The following is a 27,629-nucleotide window of genomic DNA, read 5'->3' on the forward strand; positions in this document are numbered from 1 at the left end:
GCTATTATTAAGCCCCTAAGTGGGGCCATGAAGATTATGTGACCTTCATTCTGTTCTTCCCATGATATTTCATAGGTCATTTTTATTACTTTAAAAATTTTTCATTTTTGCAAGACAATAGAGTTAAGTGACTTGTCCAAGGTCACACAGCTAGGTAATTATTAAGTATTTGAGGCTGGATTTGAACTCAGGCCTTCTTGACTCAAGGGCTGGTGTCACCTAGTTGCCCCCATTTTCATTTCTGAATTCTATAATACCAAGCTTCCTGGAAACTCTAAGATTTCATGTTTAGAACTCCTAGCAGTAAATCATTGTAAATATCAAAATTCTCTATACTTCTGTGTTATTATTGTCATTTCATAGTTTGACTGGGAAGACCTTTCCCCCATGTTGATGACAGGAAAAAGGGAGCATGACTACTCTGAAAAAGAGATAGAAGAATAGAAGCTACTCAAAAAGAAATTATAGCTACAAGGGATCCTAAGAATATGGAAAAGGAAACTGAGATATTTAGTGATTTGTTCAAGATCATATAACCCATTTGCTGAAGAATAGAATCCTAGTCTCCTGATTACCAACTACTCTAGGACTTTTTGACTTGACAAAGTAATACAGTAGTAAGAGGTCTAAATTTCTAATTAAGAGAATTCTGAAATTGGACTATGATTTCATTTTGTATGTGCTCATGGAAATAAATCAGAGATAATAAATTTCTATCGCTTAGTCTTACTAAAAGTAACTGTTACACCAAGACATGAGAGGAAAGATGGTAATGCAAAGAGAATTATGAGTCGTTAAAAATAAAGGAGATTAAATCACTTCAATTCAGACCTAAAAAAAAGGAATACTTTACTTTGAAGACTTTTATTATTAATATTCATCTCTTTGGAGACAATGGGAAAAGGATAACAAAGATTCGCTTTGTTTCTCTTCCTTCAATTAATTGATGAAAAGGTGAATAAAGATAATTAGTTTACTTCTGTCCTAGGAATCTCAAATGATTCAAATACATAGATTTTTTCAAGCTTAAAATTGTGCTAAGATTTTGGAACCCATAATACATGAAGTAGCTTGTCTCAGTGGTGCCTATGGAAACTATTCTGTGATGTTTTGTAAAAATCATATTAAATGTTAGATCCTTAGCTTGTTCATATAGAAGTCACAAAGTCACATTATAACATTTGACAATACGATCATGTACTCTGCCAAAACATTTTGGTTCCATCCATACTTAAAGGTATTATAGAAATATAAATGGTCATCAAGAGCTCAGTGTTAGATACAACAAATTAAGTGACTTCATGTTACCCTATGAGAATATAACAGATAGTAGTCAGGGAAGACCAATGCTACCATAAAACTTTAATGATTGCCTAGCTAACTAAAGAAGGAGAATGTTTATTAAGCTAGTGAAAAGGATTAATTAGTCAGAGTGCAAGTTACCATGGAGACAAGATTAGAATTTAAATACTAAAAGACTGATTTTTCAATGCTCTTGTGAAACAGTTGGTCTTATAGTTAAGTCCTGTGTTCATATTCTGTATTGATCTCTCTGTTAGGTTATTAAGAAAGTCAAAATGAAAAGACTGATTGTTCTGTGTCTCAATCATCTTAAACAAAGAGCTATGCATAAAGAAGAGTAAAAAAAATTAGTAGTTTATATGAAAGAAAACTTGGATTCTGATTGTGGAATGACTGAGGGTTAGGTCACCTTTCACTTTTTTCTTGAAGGCTTAAATTTCATTTCCTATCCATCTCCAAATGAAATTTTCTCTACTAGAGGCATCACCCCATCTCCTCATCACCAAAACCTTGGATGCTATCCCCTGGAACTATCTCATACTATGATTGGTAAGCTTTTATAACATTTTGACTGACTCCACATCTCTACTTCTTATTTTAGCCATCACCAAACAAGCCCTGCTGTAGAAACATCTTTACCCTCTTTGATTTTCCAAATTCTTTTTATTTTTTGATAAATATAAAGTTGGACAGACTGATAAATGGACAGATGTATGAGTGGAGAGATGATATATATATATATATATATATATATATACTATATACATATATATGTATTTATATATACACACATAGATAGATAGATGCATAGATACGTAGGTAAAGGGATGGATGGGTAGAGAGAGTGATAGAACATTTATATTGAAACTAAACTAGGGAAAATACACATAAGCAAGAAAATCCCAGAAAATATCCATTTTACAAGATTCCCCATGGTCAGATCAGGTTGGCAGATATATAAGGTCTCTATTCTATATTCTATGCTTTAAATAATTCAGTCGAGGATTATATTTGAGACAATGATGCATAATGGATAAAGGCTTAATCTTAGAATCATAAAGCCCTGGGTTAAGTCTTATCTCTGAACTGTATGACCATCAATAAATCCCTTAATTTCTTGGGATCTGAGATTAAAGGTAGTAATATCTTTGAAAAAATGAAATGAAGTGAGAAGACTAAACTTGATGACTAGTAAGTCCATTTCACTCATAAAAAAGATCATGTTTGAGATAAAATTTAAATCCTTAGTAGTGATATGAGTACTCATCATGGAAAACCTCTACCTACAGGAATTTCAAGACTTAAAGAAACACAAACAAAAAAGCATTCCCTTGAATTTTTTTGCCTTGTTATACTATTGAATTTACAGAATCTCTAGACAATTAAATCATGGAAATAAATCACAGATAATAAATTTCTATCCCTTACTTACTAAAAGTAACTATTACACTAAGGCATGTTAGGAAAGATGATAATGAAAGGAGAATTGTAAATGATTTTTAAAAAAAGGAGATTGAATCTCTTCAGTTCAGAACTAAAAAGGAATACTTTACTGATTAGTTAAAATGTTCCAATAGGACACTTCAGTGCAAGAGGAAGGATTTATATTTATTTGCCTTAAATTTAATTCCATTAGACTAAGCACATCATTTTATAGTGAGAACTTCTTATAAACTTAGAAATCAGTTCTCATCCTCTCTCTCTCTCTCTTTCTCTCTCACTCTCTCTCTTCCCTCTTTCCTTCCCTACCTCTCCATTTCTCTTCCTTCCCATCTCTCTCTCTTTATCCTTCCCTCTGTGGCTATTTATTTGACATTAATAATTAAGGTTTAGTGCATAATATTTCCTGTCATAGTCATCTTTTTACCCATGAAGCAGATGAAACTACTTATTAATATAATGTATATATGTTTATATATATTCACAATTATTTCCCTGATAAGGGATATTGAGAAAAATCAACCTTGAAATAGCTTTTTGTTTTTTTCCACAACTTTAAACTTTATGCATGATTTTTTTTCATGTACAAGCCACTGCAGTTTTCAAGATTATGTTTGTGTAAAAATGAAAGCTAAATGTTAGCACGAGAGGCAATACAGTACTGTGGAGAGATAAAAGTGATGAAATTATTAAAACCTGTGTTTGTAAAATAATGACAATAGTCAGATAACTTTGAAAACATGCATAAAGGAATTTGAATTCAACAGAAATTTATTAAACAATTTTAGCATTTTCTAGGTGACACTGTGAATAGAAATTGGAGTCAGAAGGGCAGGAGTTTAATAGCTGTGTGACCTTGAATAAGTTACTTAATCCTGATTGTCTCTCAACTAGGACCAAGTCCAGTCATCCTGATCCATATCTGGTCATTGGACTTAGATGATTCTGGAGGAAAAAGTGAGGCTGGTGACTTAGCATAGCATCCCCTCACTCAAATCCAATTCGTTTGCTTTATGACATCAGTTCCCTGATGTTAAGGTCTACTTCAAGAACAAAGGACAATTGTCATCATCATCACTTAAGGCTCTGGGATTGCAAAGAAAAAAAAAATTAAATAGTCCCTTCCTTAAGGAGTTTATAATTTCCTGGGGGAAATAAAGCATTTATACCATATACAAAATATGTAACACAAAATGACTTTGGGGGGACAATATGAATGACTGCTTTGTTGTTCTTTTTGTTGCTCCTTGTCAATGTTAATTGTTTCTCAGAATTAAAATATCAGTGGGATATTAGAGGAATATATCTATATTTATATCTATATATAACTTGTAGGTATCAATATGATCCCTTTCTAATAGTCCACTATCTTATTCATTAACAAATCAAAGGAAGACCTTTAAAATTTTTGGAATATGGACATATTGAAACTTCCACATATTTCACAAGTTAGAAATATTTCCAAATTGTTTTTTTAACTTAAATAAAATATTCATTTGGCAAGCTCAATAATCTTTCTTTTATGTTTTTATGCCACATTTTAACAACTTAATAGCGAACAATTCTGCTGGTGCATAAAATTCATTTTTATTATTTTTTCTAACAATGAATAAATCTTGTCCTTCACAGCGGACAGTACCTATACAATTACGTGGAACCTGAAATAAATGCACTTCTTCCATTTTCTTTTAAGTTTTTTCAATGTGCATCTTTTTTTTTTTAGGTTTTTGCAAGGCAAATGGGGTTAAGTGGCTTGCCCAAGGCCACAATGCTAGGTAATTAGTAAGTGTCTGAGACCGGATTTGAACCCAGGTACTCCTGACTCCAAGGCCAGTGCTTTATCCACTACGCCACCTAGCCACCCCTTCAATGTGCATCTTAATGTATTTTCATCTATCAAATACCAGAAAATTTAAAATAGTAAACTATTTTAAAATGTTCTTCATTATTTACTTGATTAATAGTTAAGTGCAGAATACACCAGAATGCAAATGTTTGCAAGTTGCCTTATATTGGTGGGCTCTGTTGTAAATTCAAGGAGTGAGTTAGAAAAGGCAGAATAGACTGAATTTTATCTCCAGACCAGAGATAGGGTCAAATTCTCTTATTCACATGTCCTTTTTACTCTTATTTACATCAAGTTATAGCTAAAGAGGAGTGGTTACTGAATGAATAAATAATAATTACATTTATTTTCTTTTAATAATTTGAGTAAGGATAATTGGAGGAAGCACAATAACTCTTTGCCATGGACAGTCCCAGAAATGGGGTTATATGTCATACATTTGGATAGAGAAAGTAAGAGAGAGCATAATATCCACAATCACATAAGAGTTAGACCTAACCATCTGCACAAGAAAAAAAAATAAAACTAAACAAAAGAAAAGTGAATAAATAAGCATTGTTTATGTAGGATAGGATGCACAATTGAATAGTCAGTCTCTTAAGCTGGTCCAATAAATACTTTTTTTTCAATTACTAAAAAAAGACAGTACACTGGATGTCAAATTATATAAAAATGAATGTATAATGGATTACATTGGAAATTTTGATAATTGCTTTCAATAATCCAAAACAGACCTGAAGCAAAAAGTATATCTCCTTAGTCAGACATAAAATTTCAATAATGCAATGTACTGAAAATTATTTTAAAAAAATCTTAATTTTTTAAGAATCAAAATTTAAGTTGATCCACATGACATTGGAGAGATGTGTGGTTATCATAAATAAAGTAGAGAATATAATCCATGAGAGTTTATAACTGAGAAGTGGTAGAAAAGATTATATAAAAGATGTTGGAATCTTAGATTTAGAACGGACATGATTTATATTTAGAAAGATCTCAGATTCAGAAAGGCTAGAGAGTTTCATCCAAATCTGAATAAAATCTCTTTTTGATATATTTAATATGTAATTTCCTGTCTTTACTTGAAGACTTCCAATAATGACAAAATAGTTTCCTCTTCCATACTAGGACAGTTCTGATTCCTTCAGTAAAACTTCAAATGAGTAAAACAAATAGAAATCTTTCCTGTATGGGACAACTTCTCAAATACTTAATTACACCTCATATTGCTCCTTCTCAAAGCCTTTCATTGGTCAGGCTAAATGCCCTCACTTCCTTCAACCACTTCTCATGACAGGCTCATGAGACCTTTTGCCATCTTTATTGAACTCCTTTGAGTTTCTTCCAGGTTTTAATCATCTTTTCTACTACATAACAAAGAGAACAGAACAATACACAACAAATATAGTCTAAAGCTGCATCTTACGGTGGAACTATACCTTCTACAATGCTAGACACTATGCCTCTCAGTAAAGACTAATGTTAAATTAGTTTTCTTGGCTGCCATGCACATGGTTGATTTACTGAATTTACAATATACTAAAATACCAAACAGACCTTTTCCCAAAGAACTGTTGATTAGAAATTCCAAGCTCAGATATTTATGAAGTTGGTTTTCTGAATATGAAGGTAAAACTTTACAATAATCATTCTTACTTTTCTCTAGTTTTTGCAAGGAAATGGGGACTTGCCAAAGGTCACACAGCTAGGTAATTATTAAGAGTCTGAGGTTGGATATGAACTCAGGTCCTCCTGACTCCAGAGTCAGTGCTCTATCCACTGCACCACCTAGATGCCCCCTACAGTTATCATTCCTAAATTTCATCTTGTTACACTTGTCCTATTTTATTCCGTCATGCAATTTGTTAGTCATCCTTTCTAATCCATTATATCACCTTCATATTTCATAAGCATGGTATGGATGCTTGCTTTCATTCAAGTGGATGGTGTAGACCAGACAGTGCTGTCCTAGAAAGTTCTGTAGCCAAATTTCCAAAAATGGATGAATTTTAGTGGGTCACTTCATCTCTTAACTTCAATTTAATCGTAATTATCATTTATGTTGTGCTTAAAGATCATCTCGACCTCAAAGCAACCTTATGAGAGATGAGAGCTAATCCAGGTATTATAATTATTTCAGTTTTTACAGATGAGGAAACCAAGGTCAAGTAACTTGTTAAGATCATAGTTAGAGTATAAAATGTTTCTTTAAGTTCTACATCCAGAGCTCTTGACATTATTTTATTTTAGTTATAGAGTGGCAAACTTACATCTCTCTTGTTGGTAGGAAAATATGAGATTATCAATATAGAAATATCTTGAAAAGTTTTATTTGCCATAAAATATAAATATTATACAGATTCACAACAGAAAACTTCACTTCTAGTTTGAATGGGGCCAGGATATTTTCTTCCAGATGGCAAGAATACATGTTATGATGAAATACTTCACAAAGCACATATGTTCATATATTAAGAAATATATAGGCACAAGTTCATTCCTTCCCAAACTGTTTCTTTACATCCTATAGATACAGTGTGCAGAACTTAGAATTCAGAGAAGTAGGAAGGGATAGAGATGGATGATTGGTTTAGTCTTAGAATTTTGTACTCTAGGAAGGGCACATTTGGTGGATATTATCAATAAAGAGTTGTAGAAAAATGAGCATGAAGCTTTTGCAATGAAAATTATTGTCCTCAATAGGGATCAGGTCAACATTTGGCCATTTACTCATTGACTCTGACTTGATTTAGACATTTACACACAGCTATAATATTTAAGATGTGATATAGAATCTTGTCTTAAGTAAAGGCAGACTGTAAGCTCATTTGTGAGTTTTCTTGAGTTTATGGGTTCAGTAAAGTTCCTGAGCCTAGTAAAAAAGCTCCAGAAAAGTTACAGTAGGCTAAGGAAAATAATAGTATAACTCTTCTCACAATCTGACCATATCTAGCATATCATTAGGACCTGTGTTGTTCTATCTTAATATTTAATTTTTTAAAATTTTTTTAGGTTTTTGCAAGGCAAATGGGGTTAAGTGGCTTGCCAAAGGCCACACAGCTAAGTAATTATTAAGTGTCTGAGACCGGATTTGAACCCAGGTACTCCTGACTCCAGGGCCGGTGCTTTATCCACTGTGCTACCTAGCCACCCCCAATGTGTTGTCCTATCTTGGCATCAATATTTACTAGAATAAAGATGGGGAAAGGAATGACAATATGGGATTCAGCACCACCCCTTCTTACCTGATTCACATTCAGTGAATGAAGTATAAACATATTTAAAAATGAACATGAAATATGACCATTTATCAAATGTATTGTCAGACTTAGTCTTAATCTAGGTGTAATAGAATGGTTATGTATATTAGGATGGTATCAAATTCATCATAATTGGAAGACACATTGATAAATAGATTTCCTCCTGCTTTTACATCCAGCCAAAAATACCAAATACCAAGCTCTTCTATACAGAATGAATTACAAAAAAAAAATTCTAATTCTGAAGGGATATTTCTTGCCACCAAACTGAAACCACAATGGTCTTTGAGAAATAACCTAAGTAAGAGTCAAATAATTTTAATATTCAACTGCCAATATGCTAATATATCATGTAATTTTACACTGACCTCATGATGTCTTAGTATAAATCTCAAAATGGGCTCGTTATAAAAGAATTTAAGCTTTCTCACCTATATGAAACTTTAGAGAAAAAACTGTTCCTAATTATCATCTGGTTACCAGCACACCATTCAAATGCCTCCCTGATGATCCACTGAAATGATTTTGGCAATGAGTCAAATAATTAGATAACAACAAGATAGTCTTTTGTTTTACCTCCAAAGAAATACTTCTCCCCTGTTTTAACTTGAAGAGGACTGTTAGTTCGAACTGCAGATGCTTCATCACCATCAATAGTGAGAACAGCAAAATTTTCCTTGGCTAGGAAACGAACTTCATGCCATTGTCCATCGTTTAACCCAGAACCTAGTAGCAAAAGGAAAGAAAAAGAAAATTTAGATTTTTAAGATATTTTATGAAAATGTTTCCTTAGCTACTATTTTGTTAAAGTTTTGTTAAAGTATAGATTTGATTAATACAATATGATAGGTCAGATTTTTAAAGTTTCCTATGGATATGTACTACGTATTTTGTTTTCATTTATTAAATGCTAAGACGTGCACAATAATAATAGTAAGAATGTAAAAAAGATAGTATCTACATTTAAAAAGTTATCTTTTTTTAAATACAAAGACCTAGATCCAAAGGGAAAAAACAGAAAATAAAATACAGAAAATAAAAAAATGGCATGTTTTCATCTGCATTAAAATTCTATTAGCTCTTTTTCTGGATGTGGATAACATTTTTCAGCATGAATTCTTTGAAATAGTCTTAGATTACTGTATTCTTGAGAATAGCCAAGTTATTCCTAATCGATCCTTGTACAGTATTGCTTTTACTATATACAGTGTTCTCTTGGTTCTGCTTATTTCACTTTGCATCAGTTCATAAATCTTTCAAGGTTTTTCTGAAATCCTTCCACTGATTATTTTTTTTATAGGATAGTAATATTCCTTTATAATCATATACTATAGTGAACTCAGTAATTCCCTAAATGCTGACCATCTCCTTAATTTCTAATTAAAAAGGGTGGCTATAAATAATTTTTTTTTGACAAAAATAGGCCCAACCCACCTACTACCTACCACCCTTTTTTTTAATCTCTAAGGGATATAGATCACGTAGTTTTACTCCTGGATCAAAGTGATTACAGCTTTATAGTCCTTTGTCCTTTGGGTTTCATTTCAAGTTGCTTTCTAGAATGATTGGATCAGTTCACAACTCCACCAATAGTGTGCATTAGTGTCTAAATTTTTTCTACATTTTCCTACCTTTATTATTTTCCTTTTCTGACATAGGATCCCATATCATATATGTGAGGTGCCACATGAGAATTGTTTTAATTAGCATTTCTCTAATAAATAGTGACTTAGATTATTTTAAAATGGATATAAAAGTTAAGAAACATGATTCTGTTAGATCTATATTTTAGGCAGTATTTAGCATATGCATATAATTAAATCATCAGGTTAAAAGAGGGTACAATTAAAACAGAAATGCACTTCGAGGAGAAATGCTCTAAAGATTAGCAGACAGAGTAGTAAAATGTCAACACAATATTTACTGATTTTACAGTGATATATATCACTAAAATTAACCATAATGGATGTTTCTCAATTTAATATATACTCAAATAATAAATTAGGGCCCTAATTACTTACTTTATTAGATAATATTTATCATTATTATTTTCTTTATTATTAAATAGGAAATACAAAATGAAGGGGAAACAAATATAGCTATTAAATAGACTATTTTACTTTTCAATAAATAATCTTTAATAACATTACTTAATAACTTCAGGTTGAATATTGGTTAGTATTTTCAAATTATTTGTTTGAAAGACAATATCTAAAATTATTTGTATAATAAGCTCTTTTTTTTTTAGGTTTTTGCTAGGCAGATGGGGTTAAGTGGCTTGCCCAAGGCCACACGGCTAGGTAATTATTACGTGTCTGAGGCTGGATTTGCAATCAGGTACTCCTGACTCCAGGGCCGGTGCTCTATCCACTGTGTCACCTAGCCACCCCAATAAGCTACATTTTAAAGAACCAAATTATGCTTAATTGAACTATAAAACAGGAAATGAATAACAACACACAAAGTAGAAAAAACAAAGTAGAATCATGCTGTATTTATTTTTCTGTTACAACTATTGAGGATATGATGGAAGGTGATTAACAACAGATCAGTAAAGCATTTGCCACATGGACTTGAGAACACAGTTGAAGTAAAGAAGAAATAAATTCTATGGGGATTATGTGTGTATGGTTCTTTATTTTCCTTATAAGAAATAATCAGTTGTAGCCAGGAAGGCTTGTTGAAGTGAAAGTGATGGAATGGTAGGAGAAACTAATCAGGAAAAAGAGTAGGTTTCATGAGTAAAAGGTTGACAATGCATAAAATCAATTCAAATAATAACAATGGTTTACTTTTAAAATTATAAGAGCTTTATAATATTTAAAACACTCTCATCAATCAATCAATAAAAGTTTATCAAGAACTTACTTATACCAAAGAGAGCTAAGCACTGGACATAATAAAAGAAAACAAGCAAAAAAGGTTGAACAATTAGTATTTCCTAGTATAATATTTTATATCTGCTAAAACTGAGGATCAAAGAAGATATTTGAATTTTTCAAAGTCACCTGACAAATAAGTATTGACTTTGGAATTCAAATTGGCAACTTTGGATCCCAAATATATGAGGAGATATGAGATAGCTCAGAAGCCTACACCTGGAATAGTTTTTTGGTTAAATGTATTAACAGGTACAAAATTCTAATTTTGAGATTCCATGATTATCTTTGTGGATTAGTTTTGAACTTCTAAACCACCACAGATGGTTTCCCTTACTTGGGAAAACACTGTTGTTTACAGAAGAGCTGCCTTCTACAGACTACATTTTAAATTATAAAGGAAATTGAAACTTTCCTTTTTCTTTTGGATAAAATGGGTTTTAACTTTGGGCATTGTCAGGAACATAAAATCTCACAGAAAGCTGCACAACCTTCTTAAATGGGCAGATCCTGAAGTCTCATTCTGTGAAAAAAAAAATTATTGACCAAGACTAGAAATTAAAAAACTGCTTTATAGATTAGGACCTAAGGATTATATTGTAAAGAAAGTCTAGTCCTAAACTTTAATATCAATATTCTATGATATAATGCCATTGATAGGGTCTTTTAAGTCATCTCAAGCAATTGGAATCTTTGTAACTTAAAATCAGTTAACAGGAAACATTACAGAAAACCTTTTAAAAACTATTATCTATAACAAAATTAAAATTATATTCAAAGTATTATAGACTTGTTCTGAACAAAAAGAGGTATATTTATCTAAGAAAATTATGGTAAAATTTAACTTTTATTTCAAGTAGCTTAGTAATAAGATAAATTAAATGCCAAATAATTAGTGAAAACAAATTAGTTAATATAATGGAAGTATGGTATACTGAGACATTATATTGAGAATCAGAAAATAGATATATATCATAGCTCTTTCTGGGGCAGCTAGGTGGTAGAGTGAATAGAACATACAGCTTGGAGTCTGAAGGATTTGAGTTTACATCTGGTCTTATTAGCTCTGTGAGCCTGGGTAAACCACTTAGCTTTGTTTGCTTTGGTTTTCTAATCTGTAAAATGAGTTGGAAAAGGAAATAGTAAATCACTTCATTATTATTGCCAAGCAAACCCCAAATGGAGTTAGAAGAGTTAGATATAATAACAACAACAAAGTCACTTTCTAGCTGTGGGGACATGGATAATTTACTAACACTGTCTTCATTTCAGTCATTCCATCTGTAAAATAGGGAAAAGATGATTTCTATATCATATTTATTAGCATTTTATCATCATTTGCATTTTGAATTATTAATTTTGACATTTCAAAGTGAACCAGGAGTTTTGTATTTAGAGTTTTTGATCCTTGATATCAATCTGGTCACTCTCACTTATTACCTATGTGATTTCAAAGAAATAAATTTATCCAGGACTTCTGTTTCCTTATCCATAAAATGAAAGGGAGTAGACAACATGCTTTTAAAGTTTTGGATATACTTTATATCTAAGATTGTATCAAAATTTTTAAGCCACTGAGCCAAGTAGAGCAACAAGAGTCAAAAGTTAATGAATTTAAATGTAAAGAATTATCCAACTGTTATAAGAATCACTTTAGCAGCTTCAAAAATCCATTTCTTTCAGGTGTCTTTCCTAAACCAGTGACTTTATTATACTATAAATGGATACATCATTTAAGGGTATTCTTTATTCATGATTTCTGGGTCATGTCAGTTGGCATTACTCATCTCTACACAGGAAAAATAGGAAGAGCTTGTATAGTACAAAGTAAAAAAAAAAGTGAGTCATTTGAGAGAAAAAACCTGGGACCTAGTTTCGGTCAGGAAGTTGCCTAATATTTCTGCTTAATTTTTTCTTATTAAAAAATAGGGCAAAAGTAATAATAACAGATCACATTTATACCTGGCTTTAAAAGGCTGCAAAGTATTTAGCTCATTTGATTTTGGTTGTATACTCACCTCAAATGGTTGCTATGAAGCGGTTTCATAAAACTGAAAGGGTAGTTATAGAGCCTGGACCTGTGACTTCACTGGTTTAAAGTTCTGTTATATACTTTCTTTATTTTCCCTCATACTACTGGAGTTGGTGATCTGATGAGCTTCCATAGAGTCAGTGATAATTTTTGTTGTTGTTGTTGGGAATCCTCAGCTCTACTTGTCCAACTGTAACCTTACAACTGACTTCAAATGTTGCAACTTCAGCTGCCTATTAGAAATCTCAAAGTAGATATTCCATACATATCATTGGTGTTAAAAAAAATCAACTTATCTTTCTGAACCCAAACCTCTCCTTTCTTTCTATCTTCCCCATTATTTCTGAAGGTACCACTATTTTTCTAGCCTCCAAAGTTTGTATTTTCAGTATCATCCTCAGCTTCTTACTAAGACCCTCTATTCCCAAGTTCAATTTTTTGACAAGGATTGTCAATTGAAACCTCATAATATCACTCATATGTGACCAGATCTATCCTCTGATTCCAGCATTATCCTGAAATAGCTACTCATCACCTTGTGCCTAGACTACTCCATAGCCCCATGGTTGCTTTCCCTGACAAAAGTCTCTCCTCATGCCAGACTATCTTTTACAAATATGAAAAAGTCATTTTTCCTAAAAGGGTGGATTGATCATGTCACTTACCTCCCACTACTCAGTAAATTACAGTAGCTCTAGGATCAAATATAAAATCCTCTTTCCAAAACCTTCCCTTCCACCTTTCCAGTCTTCTCTAATATATGTCTTACTCTATTGACATTAGCCTCTTTGTTATTCCTCAATCAAGAAAACCTAATTTCCAGTTCTGGCATTTTCATTGGTCATCATACATGTCAAAAGAGGTTCTCCTTTTTCATTTCTCCAGGTTTTCTTAGCTTCAAGCCCCTGGAAAATTTAACCTTCTACTAGAAGGTTTTTCTGATCCCCATTTATTCTAGAGACTTCCCTCTTTTGCTTATTTCTAAAATATTCTGTATAACTCCCCCCCCCATTATTTGTATTTCATCTCCTCTATTAAGCTGAACTTCTTGAGAGCAGGGACTATCCATTTACTTGCTTTATGCTTACATTATTTAGCACTGTACTGGTCTTTAATAAATGTTTACTGACTTATTGACTCCTGAATGAGAATGATTCTTCTACCAGTGAAAGTAAGCATTTTTTTTCTGAAGCTTACTATCTTAGAGAGTTTCCCTGTACCTCTAAGAAATTGAGTGACTTCTTAATGATTACAAGGCCAATATGTGTCAGAAGGATGACTTAAAAGTGTTATAGAAGTGAGAATAGTTTTATTATAATTATTAGATTTTTTGGGGGGAGGGGAGAAGCAGGAACCTGAACTTATGATTCCACTGATGTAGAAAATATCCTTTATAGAAATATCTTCCATAAATTCATATTGGCAATTATTTTTCAATTTATAAAATCTTGAAGAGTTACTTGGGGCAAAACCAAAATATTGGAATATCCTTCAGATTTCTAACACACAGAGTGATGAGGAATCATAGAATCACAGGCATTTTAGTCCTAGGTCTTCTAGTCCAATCTCATTTTAAGGAAAAAATTTGAGTCACTGAGGGGTTTAATGTATAAACTATTGCCATATAACTAGCAAATTCCTACTTTGAAATGTGTCAGCTTGAAGGTATGTACTATTGTTAGTTTTTAGCTTTGTCTTTGTATCTTTACTGCCTAGAAAAGAATATGAATTTAATAAACATTGTTGAATGAAAAGACAGAGAGAGAGAGAGAGAGAGAGACAGAGAGAGAGAGAGACAGAGAGAGAGACAGAGAGAGAGAGACAGAGAGACAGAGAGAAACAGAGAGAGACAGAGAGGTAGACAAAGAGACAGAGACAGAGAGACAGAGACAGAGAGAGAGACAGAAAGATAGACAGAGAGATACAAAGAACAAACTGTAAGGGTGGCTAAGTGGCATAGTGGATAAAACACTGGCCCTGGAGTCAGGAGTACCTGGATTCAAATCTGGTCTCAGACATTTAATAATTACCTAGTGGTGTGGCCTTGGGCAAGCCACTTAACCCAGTTTGTCTTGCAAAAACCTTTCTAAAAAACTGTTTGGGTTATTGAATTCTGGTTCAGTGTTATTTCCAGGTTAAAATGATCATTTTCTGGATCATCCAGTTTTTTTTTTTTGCATGGTAAGAACATACTGGAAAACATAGTAGTATGGAAAACAGAGTCCTTCTGTGACTACATGAGGTAGGAAGAGAAGAATTAAACATCTCACCCAGAAAAGGAAAAAAAAACACACTGTATGGGCAGTATGAGCTAGAGTGTCTCTTGTCTTCATTGCTTCAACATTTATTCTCTATGTGTCACTTTCTCTAAGTCATCTGCTACATGGGGTCAGTAGAATAGATTAGTTTTCTCCTTCAAAGATATTGTAAAGATTAACCACTCTAAGGCTCTTTATAAAAGTAAAGTGTACCAAAAATGTTAAATTTAAAATAAAATCTATACAAAACAGAGCATTACTGAAATTTGGAAGGTTTTAGTTTGCGAGATCCAGATTCTTAAATGGAATTGGCTTGGTCTCTGAGATTAGCTTTACTTGAAACCACCAGTGTAGATCAATTCTATATTGTTTATGTGAATAAAGTATACTAATGTATTTGTTCAGAAAAGGAAGATGGATATATCTTAAATCTTACAGGATGTTTTTTGGTCATAAATAACCAAGAGTCCTGTCCCTGGTCAGGAGGAAGGCAACACTTCTCCTTTCTCTTTTTTGAAGTAATAATTATTTCTCCTCCTACTTCTCTGAACCACAGTCCTAACCGAAGAGAGTGAGGAGTGGACCACTCTTCAGTGGCTTCCTATGCTACAAGTTGAATTCATAAAGGAAGAATAAAAACTCTTTGCCTAAGAAAAGGGCTAAAAAGTTCTCTGAAGGTGCCATTTGTTCTGCTCTTCCCCATCAGCTTCCTCACACAAGCATGCAGTCTTGTGTTTGAGAAGAAGTATGCCCTGTTCCTCTCTGTGGCTATGGGATCCAGTGTAGTTCTTCTCTCTTTATAATTCACAATATTTCATCAAATTTTTTTGATCTTTACTAGGTGAAGGGCACCACTCTGAGCTGGACAAGTAAAGATAAAATGGGGCCTTCTGGAGTTTGTGGTCTAATATTAACCCATTGATGATTTTGGGGGTGGTTGATTCTTCCAGTACAAGATGGAGTTATTCAGCCAAAGTACTCTAGGAAGAGCAAACAATTTCAACTGAGGAATGTGGGCAGGTAAACAGGGAAATCTACTTGGAATAGGTAGCCATTGAGGTACCCAACTTTGCAAAATTCAGAGTGGAATTATTTTTACCATAGTACAAATGAACAAGTCTGAATTAGGAGTCAATTTGGAGTTAAAAGACCTGATTTTTAGAATCCTGAATTTTAGCTATGTGACCTTAAGTCAGCCAATTTACCTATGTAAGCCATGGTTTCCTTATATATAAAATCAAGGAATTGGGACTAGAAGACCTCTGAGCTCTTTTCTATCCCTTAATCTATGATATGGTAAGATGCATATTAAAGGCAGAGAAGAAGAAGGGAAACATATCATGTACTGGCATTCAGTACTTATTGTGTGAACACAATAAGGTAGGGGGGAAATTGATTCAGGGACCATTTAGTAGTTCGGTTTTGTAGCAATAGAGTAAATAAATAGTATTCATGGGAAAATATGACTTTTCCTTTAATTCAGTCAATCATTATCACTATTCTGATACTATAAATTTTCTAAAGCACATTACATCTATCTCACTGACTATATCTTTATAGATATATTTCACTGAATTTAATCCTTACAGCAATCTAGTGAAGTAGGTACAATTATAATTCACATTTTTTCAGATGAAGAAATTGAAGCTGATAAAAATTCAGTTGCTCAGGGTCACACAGCTTTTAAGTCCCTGGGGACTATTTTGAATTCATGTCTTCCTGATTCCAAGCCCTACTCTTTATCCACTATACCACACTGGTACACCTGTACACCCTGAAGGGCTTGCAAGAACCAATCAAATGCCTCCCATATGGAGCCAAGCAGCTTAGTATAATGGAGAGAGCTGTCACCTCAGAGTCAGAAGGATTAGTTTAGATTTCCACTTTTGCCATGAATTTTCTACATGACAAAGGAAATCACTGTGTGGGATGGCTAGGTGGCGCAGTGGATAGAGCACCGGTCCTGGAGTTAGAAGTACCCGAGTTCTAAATCTGACCTCAGACTCTTAATAATTACCTAGCTGTGTGGCCTTGGGCAAGCCACTTAACCCTATTTGCCTTGCAAAAACCTAAAAAAAATAAAGTAAATCACTGTGAGTATCAGTTTGATTCTCTTCATCAAATGAGAGAGATGATCTCTTTGGGTGTCTAAAATTCTGTGATCATAGATGACTGGTTCAGTAATTAGACAGTGAGAACTGTGAGTTCTGAAGGAGGAAGAAATTGTTATTTTTTTCATTCAAAATAAATGACTTTATCTGTGTAAAAAGGGATAAGTGGTTCAGACAAAAATAATGTAGTCTTTTCTGGTCTGGAACTTAAATTCCCCAGTCTAGGGAACACCTAATGAGTAAACTTCTACATCAGTGTACATCAACATTTGCTCTCAAAATTATAGTGTTGCATGAGTCACTGAGAGTTCAAGTGATTTGCCCAGAATTCACACAGCATGGATCAGAGGTAGCACTTGACAAAAATTGTCAATGTATTATGAGCATTGATTCAGTAAAAATTCAAAATCAAATAGCTGTCTTTTATGGATTCTTCAGTCAGGTAGTATGGGAAATTCAAAGAAGTTTGAGATTGCAATGAGTTTGTGGAAAGATGAAGCACGTAAACCACTGTTATGGGAAGGAGAGTACTTTGAGGGGAGCAAAGTGCCATGTGAATCCATGAGAAGGAAAGATCACTTCTTCCTAGAGGGTGAAAGAAGGGTTCATTAAGCATGAAAAGATGTGGGTGGACCGATATAGCACTGGCTTGTTCCCTCTCTGACCCTCAGTTCTTCACTGGAGTGAAGAATTATCTTCATAAAACAGTTGTGAATATCCAAGGTGTCAAAGTGTCACTTAATATCTCTCTGCCTCATTTTATTATTTATAAATCAAGGGAGTTGAATCCCTACTGATCAACTGCAATAGGTTGGTGCTTTGAGCTAGGAAACTGGCAGGAATTTTAAAATGCTACAGGAATGAATGAATACATCTTTGAGTGAAGGGAATCTGTGGTTATAGGTCTAGCATTGAGGATGAATACTTGTGAGGGGTAGTGAAAAAGGGGTAATGAGAGGGGAATACAAGGTGGAAAAGTTGTTGTGGGATTAGACAATGACGAGTCAATTTATATTCCAGGAGCATCTGATATGAGAAAGAAGAAATGCTTTCTACCTATTTTCATAAAATTTGTATCTCTGGCTACCAAAATTACTCTAGAGCACCAAGGAAGACCCTCAGTTAGAATTTTTCAACCTGTTCCATAAACTTTGTTTCAAAAGATAAATTCTCTATGGATAGCACGCCACTCATTATTAAATCCAAAAATAGAGGAAAAGTTTCTAGGGTAGTTCCAAGGGAACTTCTTATAAGGTGGGAGATGTCTCAGTGTGATAATCTTAGAGATAAAAGTACCTGGATTAATAGTTGGGCAGACAGAAGTTAGAAAAATAAAAAGGGGGCAAGACTAATAAGAAGAGGATGTGATGAGAAATCCTAAAGACATCAAAGTCTCCCTTAAAGAAAAGGAATGGTGAAACTTCATTAATTAACTCCAGGACTATGGCAATAATATATTGGAGGGTCTTTTTACCACAAATTTATCCCCACTTTTCTCCATCCCTTGTTCACCAAAAATAGATTTTCCTAAAGCACAATTCTGATCATGTCACCTCCCTATTCAATTATCAGCAATAGATACCTATCACTTCTAGACTCATAACAAAATCTTCTAGTGTTCAAAGTCCTTTATAACAACTCCCTCAGACTATGATGTGAGAGCTGCTGAGACCTTTTCAGAGCTTGTTTTCACCATTGCTGTGCACCTGAGCCACTTTACTTTTGCCTGTAGTTTCAAGAAATTGTAACATGCAAACTGACCATACCCTGGTAAGTCTTTTTGGCAAATAGGCTGAACCAGTTTGAGGGTAACAGAAGGGATTCCAAACCCAATGATGATTTGGGATGGGTGGGGTGGATTCTCCCAAGCATGTGAAGACTTCTCTTTGTGAAATGGGCAGATGTGAACAATTCTTTCCAATAGCCATGAAGGCAGCTGAAGGAGGCACTGTGAAGCACTTAGAGCTTGGTTAGACATTGAGGAAGTCAGGATCATCCATAAATTCTAGTCATCAGTTGTCTTGACTTTGTTTTGCCACTGGACTATGATGACCTTGGAAGAGAGTTAGGCCAGTGACAGTGCAATCCTGCCTTACTTAAATCCAATTTATGCATGAGTCAAAAGACATCACCCACACTATTGGACCATTTCTATCTCAAAGTCCTGTGGCAACAGGCAAGTGATGAAGTTGCAGGTGCAGATACCCTGGGACCTGTAGTCACAACCATGCTCACAGGCAGCCCAGGTCATAGGGTCATCTCACTGGAAGCAGCAGGAGAATTCAGCAGTCCCTTGGATGACTGAGCAGCCTTTCAAAGATGGATTTCTCACCTCCTGGAGTGAGGAAATGGATAGAAAAGTTGTCCTAAAATGATCTACTTACTCAACCCTAGCCTGATTATGGTGACAGGTGGGGATCCCAGCCTATAGTCAAAACACAAACAAATTTCAAAAAATTTCATCAAAAAATATTCTGCTCATCAGAGGTGTGTAGAAAATGTGTATACTCACAGATAACACAAGATCTAAAAGATATGGTAGAAGAATGACTCTTGTTTCAAGAGAATTCAGTAGGCATCCCATCCAATAAGCAGCCCTGAGTGAAACAAGGCTGGCAAACAAAAGCTAACTTAATGAAGTTGGGACTGGATCCACCTTTTTCTGGAGTGGCCACAGTGAAGGAGAGTGCAATCAAAACTAATCCAGGGTAGGTTTTGCAATTAAAACTAATCTAATTCCACAAGTTTGAATAACTACCAAAAGGAGTGAATGACAGGTTCAGAAAAATGCAATTGCCACAGGAAACCACCATCATTAGTGCCTTTGTTCCCACAATGACAAACCCTGATGATATCATAGAAAACATTTCTGAAGCCCTAGAGATCCTTCATCATGTACCAAAGAGGACAAGTATACTATTCTGGGAGACTTTAATGCTAGAGATTTTAATACTCAGACTTCCAGACATGGCAGGGAGTTCTTAGAAGAAATAGATTAGAAACAGGAACAGCAATGGTTGCTTACTATTGAAGATTTGTGCATCTCATGACTTTCTCAGCACAACCACTGTCTTTCATCTACTTAAATGCAATAAACTTCCTGGATGCAGTTCCAACTGAAGAAGAGATTTTGAATGCTATTAGGCTTCTTTCAAGTGGCAGAGTACCTGGGCTGATTCTGCTCCAGCTGAGATCTACAAGGTTGGGGGGAGTTCATTTTGCATCCATTAAATTATATGGCCTGAGGAGGCTATCCCCTAGAATTTCAAGGATGCCTCCTATACCCATCTTTAGAAAGATAAAAGGAATAGACTACCCTGTGACAATCATAGGTATATTTCTCTTTAGTCATTACTGACAAGATTTTTGCTATAGTCCTCCTTAACAGGATGACCTGGAAGATGTCACCTCCCTGAGAGCCAGTGTGGCTTCAGAAAGGGTTGAGAAACAGTCCATATATTATTTGCTGCCCAAAAACTGCAGGAAAAGTGCAGAATGTGGAATAGAAGTCCAAATACAATACTTGCATATCTGATCAAGGCCTTTGATGCTATCAGTCATGAGAATTTATGGAAGATTATGTTAAAGTCCGATTGTTCGGAGAAATTCATCGGTATTATACCTCTGTTACATGACGGCAAGCTTGTCCCGTTTCTGGAATATGCTCTAGAGATTTCCAGGCACCAATGGAAGGAAACAAGGATGTGTCCCTGCTCCCATCCTTTTTAGCATGATATTTTTCAGGGTTGTTATCAAAACTGCTTCACTGAGGATGAACAGGATATCAAGGTCAACTACAGCACTGATAGTAAAATTATTCAACTTGAAAAGGCAACAATCCAAGTCCAAAGTGGATGGAGTGTTGGTGCATGATCTTCTGTTTACAGATGACTGTGTATCAATGCAGTCTCTGAAGCTGAGATGCAATAGAGTATGGATCAATTCTCTGCTGCTTGTGCTGTTTGGTCTAACAAATAACAATAAGAAAACACAGGTGCTCCATCACTCAGCACCATATGGAACCAATGGTTATAGCAAAGGGAGAAGTTTTGAATTCTGTGGATAATTTCACTTACCCTTGCAATGCACTTTTCAGGGATGTACAGGTTGATAGAGGTTGACACATGCATTGTCAGAGCTAGCTCAGAAGTTACAATGGCTCTCCAGGTGAAGGATCAGTCTATTAAGAAAGACTCTAGCTAGAACCTTGCCAGCAATGATTAGGAGAGAAACACCCCTCTGATTTTTATAGGGTGATATATTCCCTTTATCATTATAAAGATGGATAATGGAAGCATCCTTGAAATCCTTGGGGATAACTTTCTCATACCATATAACCTGGAAAATTTCAAATTCACCTTTTGGATGAGCAATGAATTCCCACCTTGTAAATCTCAGCTGGAATAGAATCAGCACCAGTTACTTTGCCACATGAATGAAATCATGAGAAAGAAGAGGTATTAGACTGACCACCAAATTAGAAGTCAACAGAGCTGTTGTGCTGACTTCCTCGCTCTATTCCTATGAAATTTTGTTTTAGGAAGATTCTGAAGATCACCTGGTAGGAGAAGATACCAGACACTGAGGTCCTTTCTTAAGCTAACCTGCCATGAATTCAAACACTACTACAGAGTTCAACTGCAATGGACTGGCCATATTGATTGAATACCAACTTGTCAAAAAGATTATTTTGTGGAGAACTCATGGAGGCCAAGCACTCACAGTGGGGTCAGTAAAAGTGAATCAGGGATACTTTGAAGGTCTCTCTTTAGAATTTTGGAATTGATTGCTCAGCATAATAGACTTTGGCATAGGACCACCCAGCATGGTGTGTCCTCATGATAGAGGGTGCTGTGCTCTATGAGAAAGGAAGAATTGAAACAGCTCAAAGTAGGTGTGACACATGTAAGTTCACATGGACTATTTGTGTCTGATCGATGGTAGAACATTTGGAGCTCACATTGATTTGATCAGCCACAGTTGTACACACTGTAATTGTCTCTAACATAGTGATGCCATTTGGGTTTTCTTCAATAATGGACAAGAATCAACCACTCCTCATCTTGAAATTTTAGGTACAATGACATTGACCTCCTGATTGTTCTTCTAATCATTCCATCTCTCTGTTCCAGGTATTTTCTTTGGCTGTCCCGTATTTCTATAGTGTTCTCCCTTTCCCAATTTCCCCTACTAACTTCCTTGAATTCCTTCAAGTCCCAACAAGTTTCTATAGGAAACTTTTGCCATTCTCTATTGATTTGAGTGCTTTGAAAAATTATTTCCAATTTTTATTATTGCTTTTTATACAGATTTGTTTGCTTATTGTCTTACCAACTAGATCATGAACTCTTTGAGGATAGAAACTATCATTTGCCTCTTTTTGTATCCTCAGTACTTTGCACAGTGCCTGATTTGAGTAGACATATAATGTTTATTGAGTCAGTTCTTCAGTACTCATGTATGTGGGAAATAGATCCAGGAACCCTCAATCTACTTGGTAAAATCACAGGAATTTAGGGCTAGATAAAAGTGAAAAATTAAGGTATTAAAGTATAAACATACTTACCTTTTGTCACTACTCTTTTAGGAGTAGTAACTGCCTGAACCCTACCTATTTTATTACCATTAAATGAATCATATGAAGTGGTCCCATTAGTGGAATTCTCATGATTTTCACTGGACTAGAACAAATTATAATTTACATAATAATAATTTTGAATTATGTAAATTTGAACACACGTATCATCTTGAATTTGTGCACATAGATTACATATATAATCAATTTTTGGATGGGATTTTTGGAGGGTTAACCAATAGCATGGCAATCTGTAAACAGTCAATACAGGTAGCTCTTAGAAATATTTTCTAGAACTGCTCAATAAAAGTAAGGGATGGGAAAGATTTCTTCCTACACTGATGCCCCTCAACAAGAGTCTGCTGCAGCAGGGTAACTTTCTCAAAAGAGGGTGCCACATCCAACAGAAAGGAGATCCAGAGAGTCTTATTTTTGGAGTTAGACTATTATGGAAAGAAGGTCCAAAGAATTAAGTTGAGTCCCCTGCTCTGGAGAGATACTGAAAGTGAAGAGAGTTGATCTGGATATCACAAAATGAGTATAGATATAGGGCTCTTCTTATAAGACCTGTTGGGAATGATCAGTTCCAAGGTGACAGGCACATAAGAAAATCAGTGTCATTTATTTGCAGTAACATCATATTGAAATGACTATATTCTCACCCAGATTGTTCATTCATATTTTCATCATAAGTGGTTGAGAATGACTAGGTTATTTCCAAAAATCATGCTGACTTTCAAAAGCCAGAATTTTATCCTCCTTAAGGGTATACAAAAAATACATTACAAGCTCTTGAAACAATTACCTAAAAGGAATTCCAAAGGAGTTTTGAGACATGGCAATATGGAAGGATAAGACTTATTATAGGTGACATTTTAAAAGTTAACAAAAAGCAACACTCATTTGGTTATAAAATGACTATAATTTTAAAAACAATGTTATTGCTATATAATCATACTTCATAAGGCTGTTTTTTACTCACATAGATTATTTGAATTGGATTTAAAAGTCCTCTTTTATATGGTAGAACATAGACAAGAATAAGCTGCAGATAAAAATTAATGATTTACATTTAAGAAAACTAACATCAATGTCTTTGAAGTCATACTATAATAATGTTTTTCCCTCTCACTCTGGGTTTTATCATCCAAGGGAAAATGAAATTACTTGCTTTTTGAATATTTTTTTCTCTTATTTCCTTCACTTATAATTGTTAGTAAAACTTGTTTCATATGCAAATTTGGAATGTTAATGAAGCATATTCTATCTAGACTTTTTTCTTAATGGTATTATTTTAAAAGTAGGACTCTTGAGGTAGTTGCTTTGATTGAACAAGAAGAAACAGATGTTTCTGTTATTAGGGACATGAAGGAAAGATTGGTTTAATGAATATTGAAAAATGCAAGTATTTAAAATATAGTAGGAAGCAGAGATATAACATCTGCTAGGCAAGCTCTTCAAATAAAATTACAGTGGCTAGAGCCTCAAGTCTTCTGCTTAACATCTAGTCTTAAGAGAGAGAAGAAATCTGAATATGGATCCATCGTAAGGCAGTTAATTAAAGTGTGCTACTTGAAATGCTCATGAGACTTTTCATAAATTATCAATTAAAATGGTATCCAGCAAAATGGAAAAAAGTATACTCTTGTATGTGCCCCGTTCATACATATATGCATATATATGATATGGGAATGATATTGATGAGTATATTATTAAGGAAATTAATCAGCTTTCATTTTATTCTTTTCTCTTATTAATTTACCAGAGGATTGCTTTATAATTATGATTGTTTTTCATTAGATTATAATTTTAACAGAATTTCCCTTAGCGCTAATCTACACTGAAGTGCAATATGAGCTAGCGATAGATTGGTGATACATCTTTTCTTTAAAATAATATATTATTTTTATAGAGCAAAAATTATAAAAAATGTCAGAAGTTCCAGGGCTCTGCCTCTATAAAATTTTCAGAACAAAAACTCAAAAAATAGTCAAGTGGTTTATTCAATGACTATATTTCAAATTATTCAAGTTTTAAAAGTATAACTAGTCTGAACTTCATTTCCTCCCCCCACTAAATTAATATAGCATACTAAATTATTTCTCATCAAAAAACTTTCCTGGGTAGGAACTATTTTCCCCACAATTGAGGAGGGAGGCAGGAAGGATTGCCTCAAGGAAGTAGAGAACTCTAGTTATCTTTTCCTTATCTTATACAATTAAATATTCCCAGTGAAGCCTTAGAAAAGCATATAATGATGCTACATAATATATACTTGTTAAATTTACATGTGATATGGAACTGGAACGTCCAGCAAACAAATTGTATGGCAGATTCAGGGATTCAAAAAAGAATCATAGTAGGTTACAAAGATAGACTGAATCAAAAGAATATATTTACTAGAGATAAATGTTCAGTTCTACACAAGATTAAAAAGAACTTCATGGGGGCAGCTAGGTGGCACAGTGAATAGAGTACCGGCCTTGGAGTCAGGAGTACCTGGGTTCAAATCGGACCTCAGTCACTTAATAATTACCTAGCCATGTGGCCTTGGGCAAACTGCTTAACCCCATTGCCTTGAAAAATGCTAAAAAACAAAGAACTTCACAAGTATTGGGTAAGGGGCAGCTAGATGGTGCTATGGATAGAGCACTGGCACTGGATTCAATAGGACCTGAGTTCAAATCCAGCCTCAGACACTTAATCATTACCTAGTTATATGACCTTAGGCAAGTCACTTAACTCCAATACCATAAATAGATAAAGTGAAAAAAATTAAAAGAAAAAAAGTAAAAAAAAAGGATAGGGTAAGGTATGTATGGAAGAATTTGAAGATTTTAGTGGAGAACAACCTCAATATGAGAATTAATAGAGTAATAGGATCAATATCTATACCATAGATTTTTCAGAGGTACAATAACCAGATTAATGGAGATTATCATTTTACTAAAATCTATACTGGTCAGAATTCAGCTGTCTACTCTGATCAGAAGGAGACAGACAGTAAGGCTGCATCTAAGACAAGAGCAAACAGGTTTTTAATAGAACTAGAAAAAAAAGAGGCATGGGGCAGATGTGGTAGCAGTCTTAAGCATAAAAGAGGGAGATTATATATATTATAAATGGTCCCATAGGATTAATATATGGGACCATTTATAATATATATATAAGCATATATATATATATATATAAGCAAATCAGATTTAGGTTTGTGATTAGGAAAAGTTTGCTAATAATTTGAGGTATGTGAAAATGGAGCGAGAGGTAGCAGTTTATCTTTTATTAAAGTTCAAATAGGAGAGGTTAAAATCAACTTATGGGTAGGGAAACTTTTTTTCTTAAGGGTCATTTAGATATTTATAACATCATTCACAGGCTATATTTGGTCAGACAACTAATTAATCCATTCCTAAAAATTTCCTAAATGTATTATATTTCGAGCCCATTATCTTGCCAAGTCCAGACTACTATGGCATATGGACTGGAGTTTCCCTGCCCCGGGTTAGATGAGCAATTATTAGGTATGTGATATAGGAAGTTTTAAAACAATAAAGTGTACCATTATAGGGGCTTCTAAATTCTTGTTGACTGTCAAATTAGATGAATCTGTGAAGTGGAGCAGGAGAAATCAAAATAGACAAAGAAAGGATTTAAGAGGGATATCAAGTCCTTGAACTGGGGAGAACTTTTGAATTTGAAAGATCAATTTAAATAATTAAAGATATATTGAATTATGTCTACTTCTTATCAAGGGTAACATAAACATTTTCCAGAAAAAAACCTCCAAGAAAACCTATAAAGAGTTCCATTAGTTTTTTCCTTCTTCTAAATAAGGGCTATCTGGGGTGGCTAGGTGGCGCAGTGGATAGAGCACCTGCCCTGGAGTCTGGAGTACCTGACTTCAAATCCAGGCTCAGACACTTAATAGTTATCTAGCTGTGTAACCTTGGGCAAGCCACTTAACCCCATTTGCCTTGCCAAAAAAAAAACCCTAAAAAAAGGGGGGCTATCATTTTCCCTAAAAATGATTAAAAGGATTCTAATCTAGATTTTGTCTATAGTTCTGCAGATATGTATTTATGAGAAATATAATGTAGATAACCCAACCTGAGATATCCTATCACTGTTCAAGACTCAGATATTTCCTTATGACAATTCTTCACCTAATATATTGAAGTCTTTTGGCAACCTTAATTAGGAAACAGAATATTGGAAAATACTCAGGAAGATTAGGTATCACATCTAATAGTTACTATTAGCTTTGTGAACTTGGAAAAATCATGTAATCTATTTAAGTCTCAATTTCTTTCTCTTTATAACATGAAAATAATATTTATATAGCACTACTAATACAGAATTTTTGTGAAGCAAAATTATATAATGTCAAAACATGAATAGACAGTTTTCAAATGCAGAAATTAGTTATATTTAATCATATAAAAATGCTCCAAATTATTATTGATTAGAGAAATGCAAATTAAAATAACTATGAGGTATCACCACACACCTATCAGATTGGCTAAGAGGACAAAAAAGGGAAAATGATCAGTGTTGGAGAGGATTGGGACATGAATGCATTGCTGGTGGAATTGTAAACCAACCATTATGGAGAACAATATGGAACTATATACAAAGAGCAATAAAACTGATCATATCCTTTGATACAGCATTTCCAATTCTAGGTCTATATATCCAGAAGAAATCACAAAAATGAGAAAAATATTCCAAAATATTCAGAACAATTTTTTAGAGTGGCAAAGAATTGGAAATTGAGGGGATCTCTATCAATTGGGCAATGGCTAAACAAGTTGTAGTATATGAATATTATGGAATACTATTGTTCTCTAAGAAACTATAAATGATCAAACTCTAGAGAAACATCGAATGAATCACAGGATCTGATGCTGAGCAGAGGGAGGAGAAGCA

The 27,629-nt window shown here is 34.1% G+C and overlaps 1 protein-coding gene across 1 annotated transcript in view; it reads right to left on the reverse strand.

Annotated features, from left to right (window-relative positions):
- CNTNAP2 (contactin associated protein 2) overlaps nt 1-27,629 on the reverse strand; it is a 2,968,630-nt gene that overhangs the window by 1,533,691 nt on the left and 1,407,310 nt on the right. The window contains exon 9 of the mRNA XM_074193472.1: nt 8,425-8,574. Within this exon, the coding sequence (XP_074049573.1) occupies nt 8,425-8,574 (150 nt within the window). The remainder of the gene's footprint in view (nt 1-8,424; nt 8,575-27,629) is intronic.

The sequence above is a fragment of the Macrotis lagotis genome, chromosome 7 (genome assembly GCF_037893015.1).
Source record: "Macrotis lagotis isolate mMagLag1 chromosome 7, bilby.v1.9.chrom.fasta, whole genome shotgun sequence".
Taxonomy (NCBI): Eukaryota; Metazoa; Chordata; class Mammalia; order Peramelemorphia; family Peramelidae; genus Macrotis; species Macrotis lagotis.